Source organism: Lissotriton vulgaris, chromosome 6 (assembly GCF_964263255.1).
Source record: "Lissotriton vulgaris chromosome 6, aLisVul1.2, whole genome shotgun sequence".
In the NCBI taxonomy this organism is placed as follows: Eukaryota; Metazoa; Chordata; class Amphibia; order Caudata; family Salamandridae; genus Lissotriton; species Lissotriton vulgaris.
In genome coordinates this window covers 873,799,101-873,819,255 of record NC_141694.1, presented here as the reverse complement: position 1 = coordinate 873,819,255, position 20,155 = coordinate 873,799,101, and the positions used below count along the sequence as shown (strand labels likewise).

The 20,155-nt window shown below is 44.9% G+C and overlaps 1 protein-coding gene across 2 annotated transcripts in view; it reads right to left on the bottom strand.

Moving 5' to 3' along the window:
• LOC147708099 (uncharacterized) overlaps positions 1-20,155 on the bottom strand; it is a 958,668-nt gene that overhangs the window by 153,238 nt on the left and 785,275 nt on the right. For both annotated transcript variants that reach the window (XM_086926871.1, XM_086926872.1), the window contains exons 11-12: positions 19,023-19,088; positions 6,847-6,950 (exon numbers count right to left, since the gene is read on the bottom strand). In XM_086926871.1, the coding sequence (XP_086782997.1) occupies positions 6,847-6,950; positions 19,023-19,088 (170 nt within the window). The remainder of the gene's footprint in view (positions 1-6,846; positions 6,951-19,022; positions 19,089-20,155) is intronic.

Here is a 20,155-nt window from a genome sequence, read left to right as displayed (position 1 = left end):
TAAAATGTCAACCCAACAGACTTGCAAGGAAAGCGTATGTCATTGCCTAGAATGGGTGCCCGACCACTGGTGCTGAGGCACAGGGATGGAGAGAACTAATGGCCATTATTCATTTTACTTCTCAGTGATGTGAGGGGCTATGCCTCTTACTCCTAGTCTCACTATTCACGAGCTTTGGCCCCATGGACCTCAATTCAACAAAAGTCCAGGGTTGCTGGAAGTGATGTCAAACTTCCTGCGATCTAGCAACATTACAGTAAGTGAGAACAAATGACTTCTGGCCATGTCTTTCCAGAAAAGAATGTCATTATGTTTGACCCTGAAGACATCTCAGGAAGTGACACACTGAAGTTAATAACCGCGAAATATATATGAGTAATAAAAAATTACAAAAGTCAGTAAAGGAGATTCATGTCTGTATTTGTAACTGACTTTATTCTAACCACAGTACTGTCAAGATATGGCACAGGCAGAGACATTACCTACCCAGATAGAGCTAGCCTCACTATTCACAAACTTTGGTCTCGTGGTCATCAAATTAACAAAACTCCAGGATGACCGCAAGTGACATCACACACACTTTGACCCAGAAACCTCACATGTAGTGACATCCAATGACTTTTGGCCCTAATGTCTTCCCACATAGGCATGTCATATTACCTTTGACCATGATGACACTGCATAAATCGATATCACTGAAGTTGAGATCTGTCCAAGAAGCCAACATTTACTGAACAAGGTAAACGTCTATTTTAGTACCAAGCAATATGTTACCTAGGATGCTGGCAAGATATGCTACAGGCACAGACACTGCCTCCAAAGGTCAAGCTAGCCTATGCAAAACAAGCATTGGCAATGCATCTGTTTCGCCTATGGAATGAATAAAAAGCTGTTTTCATCAAACATCGTCTGGGAGAAGGAAAGAGCTCCCTGACAGATAACACAGGAGTGGAGAGGATGTGATGCAGTGGTCAGAGCTGCTGACTCAAGAGATGGGGATATCGGTGCGACTCTGGGCACTTAATGTCTCCAGGTGATACATTGTTATATAGATATGCTGCAACAGTGAAAGGCAAAACTATATCAAAATATAGTTCCACCAAAGCAGATATTAACAGTATTTCGGCGGTGGGAAACTGATAAGGGAAGCAGATGAGGAACAATTCAGGAAAATATGCTACAGACAATAGAAATGGAGGAAAGGTAAGTGGCAAGCACAGGAACCAATGAGAAACCAGGAAAGAAAGGAGGTGGGATGCAAATCCCTTTTAAATTAATATTAAAAACAATAGATTCCTCAAGCACAGCGCAAACGCTGTGCAGGCGTAACCTACAAAGGCAACAACGGCTTAAAATGCCCAGGCACATGTACTACAGATCAGGCATCCAGCAACATAGCTGATCTGTTCATGCCACAATTTTGCCGCAAATCATGCAATTTATTGCATATACACCATATGAAAATGTTAATCATGTCTTACGATAATTCTAATCTATGCCCTTTGAATAAATCAAGGATAACCCCACTGCTGAATAGAATTCATATTTCAATTAAACCTAAATAATTTTTTCAGAATCCTGTGAAGTACTGTTGTCTTCTGTAGAAAATGTTGAAGGCAATTGTATGTAATTTGGGAGCCAAGCTTCCATTGTCCAGTGCCAAGAATGTACTTGCAGCTTCTGCAGGTGCAGTTTAGCCCTAAATACCGAAGTGTTGGCCTCATTTGCAGCGCCAGCCTTTAAACCCTTCAATAGCTGGTCTTCAATGAGTGTACTATAGTTCACTGTTCTCCATGAGATACATTCGTTCTCTCACTTTATCATATTTGAACAACAGCATGAACTTTCCTATCTACAATACTACCTTGATTTCCATCCCTGCTTAATTTGATGCTGCAACCACACACAGTATCCCACTGCTTCTTGTCTTATAGAGGAAGACTGAGGGAAAGTTACAATCCAGAACCATTGATGCATGCTCTTAGGTCATAGTGACAGACACCAAAGAGGCGGCCATGGTAAAACGTACTTCGGGAACCAATCACGCCACCATTGCCAAAGACTAGCCGCATATCAACTCAGCTGTGCACACTAAAGGATACATTCTGAACAAATCTGAGCAGCACTGCTTTCATGTACTGTTAATGGAACTGCCCGATTTGTAGAGGGCTCGTCACGCCAAGGAGGCTCTTGAAGATGACCGATGTTTAATGTTACCCAACTTAACAGTTTTTACTTCGGAGGGTTGAAAGGATGATTGGGCCCATGGGTTAAGCAATGATTCTTGCAGTGGAGGCATTAGGCCACTGAGCCATCACATCCACAAGCACAGGGCCGCCACACTTCTCAGTAGATTCAGAAAAGGGGGTGGTGATGGACAGAGTATCTGAATTAAGCAGAACACTCGTACCCAGTCAACAGATCAGGGCTTGATCCATCACCGTTTTTTAGCTCACTGCACCATCCCAGCTCAGAACCTGGCTACATGCAAATTAGTCTGTCCCTGGCCCAGTGCATCATGGGAACAGAGCAGACCAAACTACCAAGCCAATTCTTTTACTGGAAAGGAAACAAGCTTACGGGGAACGGTTTCTGGCATTACAGCCGTCTTCGGCCCGGATTGCTTGAATCCTGATGGTGCAGTGAGCAAGGGACTCATGTCTGAGCATACCCTTCCACGCTTATGGTGGACAAAAAGATTCAGAAAAGGGGGTGGTGATGGACAGAGTATCTGAATTAAGCAGAACACTCGTACCCAGGCAACAGATCAGGGCTTGATCCATCACCGTTTTTTAGCTCACTGCACCATCCCAGCTAGAACCTGGCTACATGCAAATTAGTCTGTCCCTGGCCCAGTGCATCATGGGAACAGGGCAGACCAAACTACCAAGCCAATTCTTTTACTGGAAAGGAAACAAGCTTCCGGGGACCGGTTTCTGGCATTACAGCCGTCTTCGGCCCGGCTTGCTTGAATCCTGATGGTGCAGTGAGCAAGGGACTCATGTCTGAGCATACCCTTCCACACTTATGGTGGACAAAACGATTCAGAAAAGGGGGTGGTGATGGACAGAGTATCTGAATTAAGCAGAACACTCGTACCCAGTCAACAGATCAGGGCTTGATCCATCACCGTTTTTTAGCTCACTGCACCATCCCAGCTCAGAACCTGGCTACATGCAAATTAGTCTGTCCCTGGCCCAGTGCATCATGGGAACAGGGCAGACCAAACTACCAAGCCAATTCTTTTACTGGAAAGGAAACAAGCTTCCGGGGACCGGTTTCTGGCATTACAGCCGTCTTCGGCCCGGCTTGCTTGAATCCTGATGGTGCAGTGAGCAAGGGACTCATGTCTGAGCATACCCTTCCACGCTTATGGTGGACAAAACGATTCAGAAAAGGGGGTGGTGATGGACAGAGTATCTGAATTAAGCAGAACACTCATACTCAGTCAACAGATCAGGGCTTGATCCATCACCGTTTTTTAGCTCACTGCACCATCCCAGCTCAGAACCTGGCTACTTGCAAAATAGTCTGTCCCTGGCCCAGTGCATCATGGGAACAGGGCAGACCAAACTACCAAGCCAATTCTTTTACTGGAAAGGAAACAAGCTTCCGGGGACCGGTTTCTGGCATTACAGCCGTCTTCGGCCCGGCTTCCTTGAATCCTGATGGTGCAGTGAGCAAGGGACTCATGTCTGAACATACCCTTCCACGCTTATGGTGGACAAAACGATTCAGAAAAGGGGGTGGTGATGGACAGAGTATCTGAATTAAGCAGAACACTCGTACCCAGTCAACAGATCAGGGCTTGCTCCATCACCGTTTTTTAGCTCACTGCACCATCCCAGCTCAGAACCTGGCTACATGCAAATTAGTCTGTCCCTGGCCCAATGCATCATGGGAACAGGGCAGACCAAACTACCAAGCCAATTCTTTTACTGGAAAGGAAACAAGCTTCCGGGGACTGGTTTCTGGCATTACAGCCGTCTTCGGCCCGGCTTGCTTGAATCCTGATGGTGCAGTAAGCAAGGGACTCATGTCTGAGCATACCCTTCCACGCTTATGGTGGACAAAACGAAGCCCTACTTCTCAGTAGGGCTTCAATACTGGTAACGGACAGAGTAACACTTTCCCCCGAGCTGTTGTACTTTTAATGGGACAGAACTAGTACTTTTTCAGAGAATATGCCTAACGAATAATAGAAATTGGACAGTTCTACCACTTCTTTACAGATATCTGGTAAGTGCCCCCCCCCCTCCCACGGCACAGCTCCCCACCACCTGAGCCAAATTTCTCTTCCATTAATGCTCGTTCAGTTTGCGGGTGAATTAATCCACATATAACTTCCATCAAAAAAGTCCTTCTAACATGAGCTGTTCACAGAAATAAGCTCCTTGAAACATACCAATGGCGCTGTTTGCACCTCCTGCAAGCGCCAAGGGGCAGGACTCTATAAGTGGCTGTATTGTCCACTCTATCACATTGACACCTTTTACAGGAACAAACCTTAAAATCGAAAGAAAGCCATTATATTGACTTGGGTTTTACCTTGACTACCCATATCCTCAATATTCCTCCAGTAGCCGCATAACAGACTGCAGGTGAATAGTATATCTGGTTGGTTACAGTCCTGACAGAGCCAAGTAATGGTCTTGACGGCGATATGTAGGCAGTGTCAATGTGGTGGTATATATTTTAGTCTACACATCCAGTCTCTCTTCAGTTTTAGTTTACTAATAAGAAAAAAGGGGAAATCCAAACATGCAAAGTGCTACTTGTAAGACATTACAAACCCATAACATAATGTACACTAGTTACATTATGGATGTGCTGCTGCTCTGTTTCCCCTCTATGAGGAGAGGAATTGCAAGCATTGCATGTGCAAGGACGAGAGGAGGGAACACATTCTTAGGAGCAGTACGCATTCCTGCCAAACACAGCTACGTTTTTTTATGTTCACTAAGTAAAGGAAGCAGAAAGTTATTACACGCCACAAACAAGAAATATGTTACAATAATGACAGTCTAATATGGAGAAACAGCGAAACAAATTTCTGCATTCATCCAAGGAAAATTGGATGCTAACATTACTTCAGCTGTGACAGTAAGGGGGGGTCAAGCCCCTCTGAGTCCAAGAAACTTTCAATTTCTGGCAGTGGTAATTCAGTGTTTCGTGAGTTTTGATGGGGCCCTTTGGTAGTCTGACTATTGAAACATCGGATCAGAACGGAGGCTGACGTTACACCAATTTCGCACGGCAACAACATATCCATAATTTTATATTGGCCCATACCATACGTTAGGATTGAAACAACATGTGACTACATCATCGGACCACTCTCACGGCACGCAAGAGAGCGGACAGTCAAATTTATTGAGAAACCCATGTGGACAAACAAGCAGATTAGGAAAAGTTTCTTTCATGCCTCAAATTATACGAACATTAAAAAAGGTGGAAAGTTATAGAGACCTAAAGGACTTCCGAAGTATCTGTATATTCCCAGGGATACAAATCAGAGAAGCTCCAATTGCATATAATACAGGGAATGAAAGTATAACTTCCCTTGGAGGCAGAATAAAGTGATTGTCTTGAAAAAGATGGTGTAATCAGGAAAGAACCATCGAAACACGTCGACGCAACGTATAGTACAATCCTACGAACAATTATATTGTTTCCCAATACAAATTACTTGAATGTATAAGAAACAGTGTCTTAGAGAGGAGTTTGGATGTACAAATAGTAATTGATAAATCCTATGTCATACAGTTTGTTTTTGTCTGTCCCGATTATGCTGGTCATATTGATGTCTTATGAGTTATTGTAAATTCTTTGGATATTGTCATTTTTTGTATTGTTTGATTTTACAATTTTATATTTGATTATTGTGTAATTATGATGTTTTTTATTGTTGAATTATGACATTTTAATAAATGAAATGTTTTTTGAGAAGTTCAATTTTATGTGCTGAATAATTGTAAATTGAAGGTCTAGGGAATACATGTTTTCATCCTTGGTAGTTTACCTTATTTCCCTTGATCATGTAAGGGGTACCTCTCTTTGTCTTGAACTGTCTTCATTACGTGCCTTTACTCTGAGCCTTTTCCACTCGCGGTGTCTCCCTGTTACTATATGGGGAGGCCGAGTGAGCAGCAGAGTAGGCTCTTAGTTTGAGAGCAGAAGCCAACAGGCATAGGGGAGTCCTTCACGGCCCCCACAAGCATACAGAAAGCCAACAATGTAACAATAAGCAGTATGATAAAAATCATTTAGTCACGCAAGGTCAGGAGAGACAATAGACAACCATGCTCTAAGTTCAAAGAGTTTATTTACCACAACAGAAAACAATAACAACAAAATCGATGTGATATGGGTAAAAGAGAAGAAACTCCGCTAAGTGGGCTTTGTCAAACCACATCTTTCCGTTTTCGGAGGGAAACCTGGTCGTGGTGAAGTATTCCATACCAGACAGATGATCAACATTGAATAGTATGAGTTATGCATGACATCAAACAGGGGCTATACCTGTGTCAAATACATATGGAAGTAAGATGCACCGAGGCCAACAGTGATTGCAGCAATGGCTAATTTATAGGATGAAGCTCTTACCTCAGTTGGTTCTTTCATTCCTTAGGCACCTATGCCCTATAGCTTTCAGTGAAATGCTGTACCTGTTTTATGATAATGTTTAGAACACTTTGTACCAAGATTGGCCACTGGAAACCAAGATCTGCCTTGGATAGCAGGTAGGGCGTCTAAGTATTCGACATTTTGTTAAGTAAATGCTGCTCTGATAGGGTCAGGTGGTGATAAATGTGCATGAATATTTGCAAAAGATCTTCCACAAACCTTCTGGCAGACGCCATGTTGCTGAGAGAAACATGGTACATGGTGCGTAGCTTGCGTAGATACCTATCATGTAGGAGGCTCCTTTCTTCACGCTGAAGCGTCTCCTGTTTATAAAAAACACAGTGTTAAGGCCATGCACAGCTTGCACACCACCCTCACATAAGTCTGCCAACTATAGCTCGGTTCACGGAGGTAACCATACTTCAGTCACCAATATTCCACTTTTTTAATATTGTTCTCGTTTTCGTTTAAAGGGTCTCCTCTCCAAACACGTCTTGTAATTTCAAAGTACAAAACTGAGCATTTCAGAAATAAAAAAACTCAAGCATCTAAATCTACAAGGAAAAAATATACTGTGTGAATAAAAAATATAAAGAAATTTAAACCGATTACTAGTCTGTATTGCGAGCACTTTTGACATTCAAGCAAAACGCCAACTAATGTGTAATTCCCTTCAAATAATCACATGCTCTATTTTTCAAGGTAAGGTCAGAAGAATGTATAGTTAAAACACAGATGACTGCCTACAAATGTCCAGTGACATATTGGCTTTTAACAACCAACTGCTTTGCAATAGAAATATCTAATAAAGTGGGTATTCCATCAAGAAGCCCTGTAAAACATGCTTCTGTATCCCCGCCGGAAGAAGAAGTATCCCTGCTCTATGATGCAGTTTTGTATGTTTATTTAAAATAACATATACCACTGAGAAAGTTGTGGGAATTTTAGAAATTGGAAAGATCTCAACATTTCTTGTATAGTCTCAGGTGTTAATTGCACTTGACAAAGGTCACATGATCACAGACCTGCCTCCACCGCCAAAGCACATACCACCACCACTGAAGATAGGTACAGGCACATACACAGAGTACCCAATCACTGAAAGACTTGATGTGATTTCCCCTTTTCCTCTATTAAATTCTGGCCAATTTCACCAGCAATAATGAAGGGTGCACACGTTATTACACCTGGTAATTAAAGGGTGTGGTAAGCTCTGCACAACTCATAATTCTGACCCTTGAGAGATCAGGAAAATTCTTGCCCACTCATAGGACACACAGCCTGTCCCTGGAAAAACAACCATCAATGTGGGCATACCTGTTTACATTCTAAAAAAAGATTCCCCTCTGGATTAATTCCTCTTTCCATTCACCAGTAGTAAATCCTCTTGACAACACTAATTCAATCTAACTTGAATCTCCAGACAAAATCTTACACTAACATCAACTACCTCAGAATGTTGTAGTACAAGAGTTTACAGAAACTACTGAAGGACTGCATATGTCCCCAGTACTGCAATCTCCACACTGGCGTTCCATTAAATCTTGAGTAGCATAGGCCCCAGCAATTTTCCATGAAGTCCTACACTTAAGATCACCCTTCTTCCAGTGGCGGCTCCTCCTACTAAGACGGAGGAGCACCAACCCACTGCTTTTCAGCAGTGTAAAGAAAAATAAAATGATAACAACCCAATGTTGTTATCATTTTATTTTTTCCTGTTGCAGGCGTGGCAGCTTTGCCAGGCAGGGCTGCTCTGCTGACAGAGCAGGGGAGGAGTGGTTTTCACTACCTAAGTGTGCCTGAATGCTTGGCCGGCCATCTCGGGCTGGCCAAACATTCATGCACGCTTAGCATGTTCTCCACCCAGGCTTCTTTACAGCCTGGGTGGAGAACATGCCCAGGCTCCCAGTCCTGTCTGAGCATGGTGCTCATTCATTGCTCAGACCAACGTTGTGATTGGGTCAGGGGAGCCTGGCTACTTCCTGTTCCATGTTATAGCCGGAGGGACGAGGAGGAGAGACGCGAAGAGGAGGACGCGGCGAGGTGGTAAGTTTAATTTAATTTTTTATTTACCCCCTTCCTCCCTGCCTCGCCACCCTCGATCCGTGCCAGCCGCCACTTACTCCTTCGTGGCCAATGCATTTCTGCCCCACCACCCTCGATCCGTACCAACCGCTACTGCCTCCTTTGTGGCCAATACATTTTCTATTGACTGTCACACTCCCTCTGATTGGGAAACCAATTCTTGCTTGCCACCGCAAGACCCAAAATGGTCTCTTTTGGAGTTGGAGACCATGCTTTTTCTATAGGTGTGGTCAAACTGTGAGATACTCGCTCATTGGGTTTGCAAGCATAAACAAATCTACTCTCTTTTAGATGCCAAATTAAACCTGGCTTTTTATTAATTAAAAATCCTTTTGTCTTTTTGCTGGTTGCTATTAGGTTTTAAGGTTGTTTTTTCCAAAGTGCCACAAAGCATCTGTGTATGTACACTCTACAAGTAAAGTATAACATAACATAATCAGTGACATGACGACAAGAGTTGCTATCACTTTGAACACTATTTTTTCATGAATCAGTCACTATGCTTTGCTTACTGAAATTGTGCTACTTTTTTAAAAACACAACGCTGAAAACTATTTGATAAATGTGACCAATCACGTACTACTACTGTTTGCTGACACTGCTTTGATCAAATCGTTCTCAAGAATAGACTGACCAGGTGGTAAATGCCTAGGGAACTCGAAATGGATTCATTGTTATACATCTTTTCTTCCCTGTTTGTCTGCTATACCTCTTTCCAGACCTTGCTTTCCTTAGGATGTCTGTCTACAAATGTCCAGTGACGCTCCGTCCATCACCACCCCCTTTTGTACCGCTTTTGGTCGCCATAAATGTGGCAGGGTATGCTCAGACGTGAGTCCCTTGCTCACTTTGCCACTGGATTCAAGCAAGCCGGGCTGAAGACGGCTGGAATGCCAGAAACCGGTCCTCGGAAGCTTGTTTCAGGTCCAGGGAAGACATGGCTTGGCAGTTCGGGCTGGACTGTTCCCATGAGGCACAGGGTCAGACTGATTTGCATATAGCCATGTCTGAACTGGGGTGGCAGAGTGGGCTATGGAACGGTGATGGATTAAACCCAGATCTTTTGACTGGGTGTGAGTGTTTGATTGATTCAGATGCTCCGTCCATCACCACCCCCTTTTGTACCGCTTTTGGCCGCCATAAGTGTGGCAGGGTATGCTCAGACGTGAGTCCCTTGCTCACTTTGCCACTGGATTCAAGCAAGCCGGGCTGAGACAGCTGGAATGCCAGAAACCGGTCCTCGGAAGCTTGTTTCTGGTCCAGGGAAGACATGGCTTGGCAGTTCGGGCTGGACTGTTCCCATGAGGCACAGGGTCAGACTGATTTGCATATAGCCATGTCTAAACTGGGGTGGCAGAGTGGGCTATAGAACAGTGATGGATTAAACCCAGATCTTTTGACTGGGTGTGAGTGTTTGATTGATTCAGATGCTCCATCCATCACCAACCCCTTTTGTACCGCTTTTGGCCGCCATAAGTGTGGCAGGGTATGCTCAGACGTGAGTCCCTTGCTCACTTTGCCACTGGATTCAAGCAAGCCGGGCTGAAGACGGCTGGAATGCCAGAAACCGGTCCTCGGAGGCTTGTTTCCGGTCCAGGGAAGAATGGCTTGGCAGTTCGGGCTGGACTGTTCCCATGAGGCACAGGGTCAGACTGATTTGCATATAGCCATGTCTGAACTGGGGTGGCAGAGTGGGCTAAAGAACGGTGATAAACCCAGATCTTTTGACTGGGTGTGAGTGTTTGATTGATTCACATGCTCCGTCCATCACCACCCCCTTTTGTACCGCTTTTGGCCGCCATAAGTGTGGCAGGGTATGCTCAGACGTAAGTCCCTTGCTTACTTTGCCACTGGATTCAAGAAAGCCGGGCTGAAGACGGCTGGAATGCCAGAAACCGGTCCTCGGAAGCTTGTTTCCGGTCCAGGAAAGACATGGCTTGGCAGTTCGGGCTGGACTGTTCCCATGAGGCACAGGGGCAGACTGATTTGCATATAGCCATGTCTGAACTGGGGTGGCAGAGTGGGCTAAAGAATGGTTATGGATTAAACCCAGATCTTTTGACTGGGTGTGAGCGTTTGATTGATTCAGATGCTCTGTCCATCACCACCCCCTTTTGTACTGTAAATGTCCAGTGACACATGGGATTTTAGTGAGTAATTGCTTTGTATTAGAACTAGCTGATGAAGTCGGGTTTCCATAAAGGAGTCCTCAAATTTATGCCTATCTAGTTGCATTGGAAGAAGAGGTAATCTTGCTAAATATTGCAGTTATATATAGTGAAGATTACGTTTTTAAATTTCATCAGGGATGCGTTTGTATTTGCTTTCGGTTACTTAGTTGTGCTTAGTGGCTACAAAGGCAGACCTTAGACTATGGGGAACCAGGTTTGAATCCTGGCCTTGGTTCAACATCCTATGACTCTGAGCAAATGACTTAATCTTCCCGTGTTAAAAAACGTAATGTGTGTAACATAGTCTGGTTAATTTATTTAAAGGTTTTATATAGCACTCTTTCCAACAGATTGACATTATGGCACTTTCCAGAGAACTATGAGAGATACGCTAGAGCTTCGGTCGATCTGCTGCTGAACTAAGGGGACATTTCTGGAATGTTACAGCACGATATTTTATTTTCATAGCCTGTTTTAAATCGTTTTTGCTCATTAAAAATAACCATTGCCTTTTACATCTCCGCATACCCGCACGTAAAAGAATAATACACACCTGCTGTCTAGAGCGGGATCTGTCGTCTGTTTGCTTCTTCCAGCGCCATCTTGGGTGAGGAGTTGCCACTCGAGGGCGCCATCTTGGGGAGCCCACTAGTGGCTGGGGGCGACACGCTTGCTGCCTATATAATCTTGGGTATTGCAAGCACATAGCTGATAGATACGCTTGCGCTTTGGTCGATCTGCTGCTGAACTAAGGGGACATTTCTGGAATGTTACAGCACGATATTTTATTTTCGTAGCCTGTTTTGAATCGTTTTTGCTCATTAAAAATAACCATTGCTTTTTAAATCTCGGCATACCCGCACGTAAAAGAATAATACACACCTGCTGTCTAGAGCGGAATCTGTCGCCTGTTTGCTTCTTCCAGCGCCATCTTGGGTGAGGAGTTAACACTCGAGGGCGCCATCTTGGGAAGCGCACTAGTGGCTTGGGGCGACACACTTGCTGCCTATATTATCTTGGGCAATGCAAGAGCGCAGCGGGCGCGCCGATGGCGCGCCGGAGGCACGCCAGATGAATATCCGTCTGCGCCAATCCGCGCCTCGGGCGTGCCTAGTGCCAGCCATGCTGCCCGCTTGGGTAGCGAGGGACATCGTTATGTGTACACGAGGAATCAGTTAATGGAAATAGGTAAGAGGGCAGATCCTGACACTGCCAATCAGGACTCCATCAAGAAAGAAGCAAGCAAGGTTAGGAATACTAGGCTGAGCTGTGGGCTGATTAATTGCCGGTCACTGGTTAAGCACCACACGGAAATCTCTATACTGATTGAAGACATGACTCTGGATATACTATTCTAAACTGAAACCCAGATTCGAGCAGAGTCTGTGCTGGAAATAGGACTTGCCTGCCCAAAGGGGTTTAATATCCTACATAACCCAAGGCTAAAGGGCAGAGGAGGAGGGGTTGGAGTGATTTATACAGAATAACTGAATTTCACCCCGATAAAGGTGGATGAGATTACTGGGTTAGAGCTCATGGGATTCTCGTTGCAGGAACCAAAAGGTAGCCAACTCACGGGCCTGATTTGCTTTAGACCCCCAGGGAGCGCCACTCAGTATCAAGATGCTCTAGATACCATCACTAATCTCTCCATTGCGCATTCCAGAATGATCATCCTTGGTGACTTTAACTTGTGGGAGAATGCTTCTCTGTGTATCCATCTGAGAGAATTGACACATAACCGTGCTAATTTGAGCCTTCAACAGCTAGTCAAACTCCTGACCCATCGAGGAGGTCACATACTTGACCTTCTTTTCGCTAATGGCATGGACACGGAGGTACTGAGTATTGTACCTCAAAACTGGACAGACCATCATCTAGTCTTTTTTCAAATCTTACTTCCAGAACAGATGGGACAAGCTAAGATACCTGTGGCCCATCGGGTAGGAAGAGAATGGGCGAAGCTGGGTAGGTTAGGTGTCACATTAACCCCACCTACAGACAACCTCTTCTGTGCCTCCGCCTCAGTCGAGGCGAACTATAACACCTATCAGAACTATATTGTGGATGCTTTGGATCAGGTAATCCCGATTTTAAAAAAACCATCAGAATAAGAAATAAAATTTCAGCACCATGGTATAATGACGAATTGAGACACCTACGCCTGCTGTGTAAAAAGGCGGAAAGGAAATGGAGGACGGGATATTCAGAGGGGGACAGGCTAGAGCTGAGGGCAGCACAGATTGTGTATAAGCAACGGATTCTAGATTGTAAGGCCCATTTCTATGCCAACTCTATCTCACATGCCTCTAATGGAACGAGAGAACTTTTTAGGATAGTCAGAGACCTATCAGTTCCATCACATCTGAGCAATAAAGTGGTGGCCTCCCAGGAACTATGCGATGATATTGCCTCGCATTTCCTGGATAAAGTGGGGAAGATTGTAAGCTCACTCGGGGTGCATATCACCGACACCCAGATCCCTATCTCACAGAAGATGGAGGGAGCCCCGAGTCAGTCACACACCCTTGATAGTTTTCAGGCTCTCTCTGACCTCGCCTTTAACGATGTGGCACAAAGTATATCTTCAGGGTCTCCTTCTGACCCTCTGCCACAGAACATATGGAAAACCTATGGCCACGTGACTCTCCCCTGGCTTAGACAGATATGCAACCAGTCTCTGGAAGAAGGCACCGTCCCGGGGGAATGGAAGCAGGTGGTGGTGACACCACTGATTAAAAAACCCTCCTTGGACCCCACAAACCCGGTCAATTTTCGCCCAATCTCTCTGGTCCCTTTTCCTATTAAAATCTTGGAAAGGGCTGTTAGCAGGTCCTTGTCCGAATTTTTGGAGGAACATCAGCTGCTGGATAAGGATCAGTTTGGGTTTCGGCCGGGGCATGGGACAGAGTCTGCTCTCTCGACTATGATGGACAATTTACGAATGCGGGCCGACAATGGGAATAGCGCAGTGTTGGTACTTCTCGATATGTCGGATGCGTTCAATACCGTAAGCCACCCAATCCTCTTAAAGAGACTGGAAAGGATGGGGGTTAGGGGAAGGGCCTTGCAATGGCTATGCTCTTACCTGACAGGAAGAGAACAGACAGTCTCCATGGCACCATTTACCTCCTGCAAGTCATCAGTCACTCATCGGGTGCTCCAGGGATCTGCCATCAGCCCTATTCTTTTTAACGCTTACCTGCAGCCGCTATTTCCTACTATCAAATCGTTCGGGGTTGACTTGGTCAACTATGCGGACGATACGCAGCTGGCATTCTCCTTGGAAGGAGAACAGGCAGTCTCCTTGGAGCACTTCGAGGAGTGCATGTGCCAGACTGCAGATTGGCTGCCGAAGAACTCTTTGCAGTTCAATAGTGGAAAAACCGAGGTGCTCTACTGCTCTCCTGCAAGGCCATCCTCATACTCCCCGTTGGAGTTTAGACTCACTCCGGAAGGAGGATCCACTGACTCCGGCCAATACGGTGCAGAATCTGGAGGTCCTAATAGACAAGAACCTCCAGATGGAGTCGCAGGCAACTAAGACAGCTAAGGTCTGCTTTGGCTTGTTACGCCTGCTACGTCGAATACTTCCCATCCTACCAAGAGACTTACGCCCTTTGGTAGTAAGCTGCACAGTGTTGAAGAGACTGGACTACTGTAACTCCCTATATTTAGGAGCCCCTCAGTACATCTTTCAGGGGCTGCAAAGAGTCCAGTCTCCAGCGGCAAAACTGGTGCTGAGTTTGCCACGCCATTCGTCCTCTACCTCCGCATTGAGACAGCTTCACTGGCTACCAATCAGGGAAAGGGTTCTTTTCAAGTCACTTTGCCAGGTGTTCAGAGCCTCACACGAGATGGCCCCAATTCCATTACAGGAAAGATTTTCCTGGTACCTTCCTCAGAGACAGCTCCGGTCCTCGGGTACCGGTTTGCTGGCAGTTACAAAATGTAAACGCTCTCAGATGGGGGGGGAGGGCTTTCAGCGTGGTAGGGGCACAGTTATGGAACAAGCTGCCACAAAGGATCAGACAGAGTGTTTCACTAACTGAATTCAGGAAAAGCCTGAAAACTTGGCTATTTCCGAAACTCTGATCCACACGCTCCATCCTTCTGTTCACCACCAAGCTGACCAAGTGTTTTGATATCTGAAGCGCCAGGATACCCGTAGGGTGGCAGTAGCGCTATACAAGCATAGATACAATACAATACACTACATATAAGTATAATTGAGCTACAGGTCAGATGTTGATTTATCAGGCACTATGCGGATTAAAAAACATATAACAGTCACTAGTGATGGAACTGGGCTGTGTGGAGGGAAAGCATAGGTTAAAGGAGAAATTGGGGGGCGGAGGAGGAAGAGGGAATGGGAAGCATGTGAAATATACTATTAAATACCATAAACATCAGTGGAGCTTGTATATTGGCTTATATCTGTGAATCAATCACCTTTAGAACATTTCTCTGGTCAAATTAGGGATTATGAATAGTTCTTATAATACAGAGTAGCCAAGCTAGAGGTATTTGGGGATCATGGGGCTTGAATCTTGAAGGAATAATCAAAATAGGTGAGTCTTTAGATTTTTCTGAAAGTCACGCGTGTTATTAGCTGAAGGGGTAAAGCATTCCAGAAGCTAGCGGCGGAACCCGAAAAGGATCGTTCCAGAGCAAGAGAGATTTAAATGTCGGCATTTTCAAGATGAAACCTCTTATTCCTTCATTGCCATGAGCCTTCTGAGATGGTCGGGTGGTCTCTAGGAAGCTGGTTGCACCATGGTATAGCCCTTTGTAGGCTAGACAGCATATTGTGAACTTGGCTCTTGCTTCTAGTGCTATTCTAAGGCGTTCTTTCAATACTGGAGAGATGGGTTGTGTTGTAAAGTGCTCAAATGACTTTGGATCATGTGCACACTATAAAAAGCTGGTGTAAAGGTGTTTTATTTTATCCAGGGTATTTATTGAGTTCATCTCTTTAACAGAGGTTCCTCTGGGTGTTTTCGGGTAGTGGATGTGGGAGCCACCGGCACTTATTTTTGGGTACCTTAACTTATTTTTACTGCATTAGACATATCCTGTGAATAAGAAAGAGGGAAAAACAAACTGAAGGATGGAGGAAGAGAAAGGTGGAGATGTGGGGAGAAAGCAGGAACCTGCAAGCGTGATGTGGGCAGAAAGCAGGAACATGCAAGAGTGAGATAAAGGGACAGGGAGCGTCTAATAGTAGGTTAAAGCGGCAAGAGGTGGATTTAAGACCACAGAGCCTCGGTATTCGACTCACAACATTTAATTACATTGGCCGTGGGCTGCTGAGAAGAGTTTAGGGCACCAGCACTTTTTCTTTTACAAATTAAGCACTGAATGGAAGAGGCATGAGTTTGATTCAAGACTTTGCTGCCATTCTGTGCCCCAAAGTTTAAAAGCACCAGCCGAGAGTTTCTGAGAAGGGCTTTGGGCACCAGCTATTACAAATTAAGCACTGTAACTCTTTGGAGTTTCAGATGTTTGGACCTTCTCCTATGAGTTTCTGGAAGAAAGTCACAAAACAAAGAGACTTTGGGCTGTGAAATGCTCTCCCTCTTGTGTTGCGTATGTTGAAAAGTTCCAATCCGTCAATGCTCCACAGCCTCTGGTGCACATGCTAATGCACTACAAGCATGCACCCTGACATGCTTCTGTTCTCACTCTCTGCACTTGCCAAAGAACAAGCCCTCGCAAAAATTCATCCTGCAAGGGGACTTGACTTTGGAGACTGAATGAATCCGTCTTTTTATGCTTTGGTGTATTTTCTATGCCACTTTTATTATTTTAAGAGGATACATGGATATACAGCCAGAGAAATGCAAAAGGTGAGATTTAGGGGTTCTGACATCATCTGGGACATGTCAGTTTGGACTTAAAGATAAATGTGTGCTTAACTGTCTTAGTTATTCCTTCAAAAATGTTTATCATATTTTTGTGCACTTTGTATTATGTATCTTGGTTGTGTGATTATGTTGTGGGTGAAGATGTAGCTCGCTAATGAGACAACATTGACAGCGCCTGTAACAATATCAGTTTTCAAGAGAAAGAGAAATAAAGCAATTACTCCAGTCACTGTCAGGCAAAGATGTACTCAACAAGTAGTAACTAAGAAGAAGCCGCCTTACAGGGTGACCAAGCGTCCTGGATTTGCTGGACAATCCTGGTTTTTCACCAGGTACCCTGGTAGATTTCCGCCAACTTCGCACATATCCTAGTTTTCAGAGAGGCTTGGCTGAAAAGAGACGGAGGCAGGTTTGTATGTGGTCCAAGGCATGACAAGTTAGCAGCTCCAATCAAAAGGCATGGCTTTAAGTGGGCCGGGTCCTGCCGGTGCTCAGCACCTTCAGTTCTAAAACGCCGGTGCTGAGAGGGGTCCCCATCGCGCTCTCCATTTTTGTCCTCACCCTCAGGGTGAAAAAAAAATCTTAGCTCTGCAGCAGTACCACACTTCACTGCACTGCCTTTGATGTAACTTCGAAGGGACACGTTACAGAACTTTCACACACTCATCATTTCAGAACTGGAGCATTTTCAATATTTCAATATATATATAATATATAATGAGGCCATAGTTGTTGCACATTTATTTTATGCAACTAACAATCACTGACAAAGCCAATAATCCTGGTTTGAAGCAATGGCTGAAGCAGCACAATACTAGTTGGGCTGCGCACTATGCCAAGCACAGAATTTTAGCTTAAATGTTTTTAAGCCACACCCTTAATTACATCGATCACGCTCCCTTGAGACAACCTCCAGTTTTTTCATTTCACTTAAACCCTTGTCAGAGAGCAATATAATTCACATGCACTGAAGCCAGGTGTACCCATTGCATTTAATTAAATCCCATAGTGCCTCGTTGTCTGTTTCTATGTGGATGAACCCTATCAATTAATTCCTTCAGTGCCCCTTGGCTGATATAAAATTGTAGGGGCATATTATCAAGGGGGTTTATCTCCACTTTTTTGGCTTTAAAAGCCAAGAAAGCGGAGATAAAATTATCTCCCTATTACCTAGCTGTCGCTAACACCAGTTAGCGACAGCTGGTAGGAGATAGCGACCATCTTGGGCCCCACTTTGCATGTCAGTGATATTTATCACTAATGGCAGCAAAGTGGGCGTGCCAAGATGTTAGCGACTGAAAACTGTTGCTAACATCGCTATCTCCTATTACCAACTTTTGGAGATATTCGCGCTAAGCGCGAATATCTTCAAAAGCTAACACCTGCTCTGAGCAGTTCTTAGCCATGTTATCCAATGGTAGGTGGATAACATGGCTAAGAGCATTAGCTCGGTAATGCATGAATATCGCTGACTTTTCAGCGATATTCATGCATTGCGGCGATTTTTATCGCATTTGCGATAAACCTTGGTAATACCAAGGTTATTTGCGGTCAAAATCGCTGCAGCTCAGCGGTAAATGTTTCACGCTAACCAAGCAATAGCGATAATTATCGCTATTGCTTGGTAATATGCCCCGTAGTCTTCCTTCTGTTTTCAAAACCTGACCATCCTACCGCCTTACAAAGGAATGATGGCGCTTATTAGAAAAAAAAAAGGGTCATTTCAAGACATTGTGATTAGAGAGAAAATTGTGAGCCTTCCATCTTTTTCCCCGCATCTCTGACCTGGCGTATAGAAAAATTCTAAAACCTTCTAGTTACTTAAAAAGGGTGACTCGCCTTGCCCTGCAGACGATCACGGCCGATCGTGCCAAGCAATGACGCAGCGTTACTGTAAACGCCTCAATAAAGGCCAGCGCCAACTTGGCTTTGTAGTTCGCTAATCAGGCCTTGTAAAAGTTCGCCCCGACTCCTGGCGGCAGGAAGCCGTTTTATATTTATAGTACAGTAACACGCCCCATTGTCCGGGCTCCTCTGCCCAACTTCATTACTATTACCATGAGAAAGAGGCGTGGCGTTCCCCGCTTCCTCTCGCCACTCACCCCCCCTCCCCCACCCCCCAAACCCCAGCCTGCCTCCGTCTTGAATTTCACTTTGATTCCCCGTCACCTTGCTCCTCTCCCAGACGGATTCATTGCCGGGCCGGGGCCTCAAATAAACTTTCCCTTCCTATCCCCCCACCTAGGAAAAGGCTCTGTTTGGGGGGACTTACCGCGTCCTTGGGTTTGTACGACTGAGTCGGCATCACCTGCGTGTCCATGAGCTGAGAATAATGCAACTGTGGGGAGAAGCAGAAAGCGCTATTAGGAAGGGAGGAACACTGACAGACCCTTATTTATTTCAAAGCGCAAAAGATACAGAAATAAAGGAAACGTTGACTCAATTCAAAGTGCACAGCTGTGCCCAATAAAATAGATACAGGGTAAAAACACAACACATCTTAAACCTGCACAGCTGTGCCCAATAACATGGATACAGAGTAAAAAGACAACACATCTTAAACCTGCACAGCTGTGCCAAATAAAATGGATGCATGGTAAAAAGACAACACACCTTAAACAGCGATAAACATTTGCGCCTTAAATATTCCGCATTATGTTGTATTTCAATTCATTGTCTTGCCCCAGAATCTGGAGGGGAGTGGCAAAGGGTCTCGAGCAGTGGGACTGGGAGTGGGTGAAGAGACTAGAGACGCGGTGGTGTCGAGGCCTGCTATGAGAACAGGAAAAGAAAGGTCACAGGTCGCCATTCATATTCAAACTCAAAGACAAGGATCTATTCAAACAGCTGGGTTGTGTATTGAGGCCCAGACAGACCACAGCCCCAGTTTGAACTTTGGGGCTTCTACTCTCAAACCATTCATAACCAGAGACTCTTCTCTGCTGGGGTTCTCTCTCTCTCTAAAGGAGCGCGTTATTTGTAATTTTTGTGCTCAAAACACGATTAGTCTGAACGGCATTATGTTGTGATGTGGCTGTATTTTTGTGGCTAATTTTGTGCAGTTTTATATGGCGCGAGCTTTGCCTAAGGGCATGAGAGCGCTTTGTATGAGCACCAGATCACATTACACGCAGTTAGATAAACTATTTTAAGGCACTGTGAGAATTAAGTAATTCGCCCCGAATTACAGGATCCGAATTACAGGATGTTGAGCTGACTCCTGGCTGCAACCGCATTCCCCGGTTCCAAAAACGGAAGCGCTGGCGTTAGGCTACACCTCCTTCCTCTTGAGCACACACATCCTTAGAGCTGCATGTTTTTTTTTCGCTCGCAGTTTTATTTAGCACGAACTCGACCCGAAGGTATTGGAGCGCTTTAAACGAGCACCAGTTACATTACAGAAGG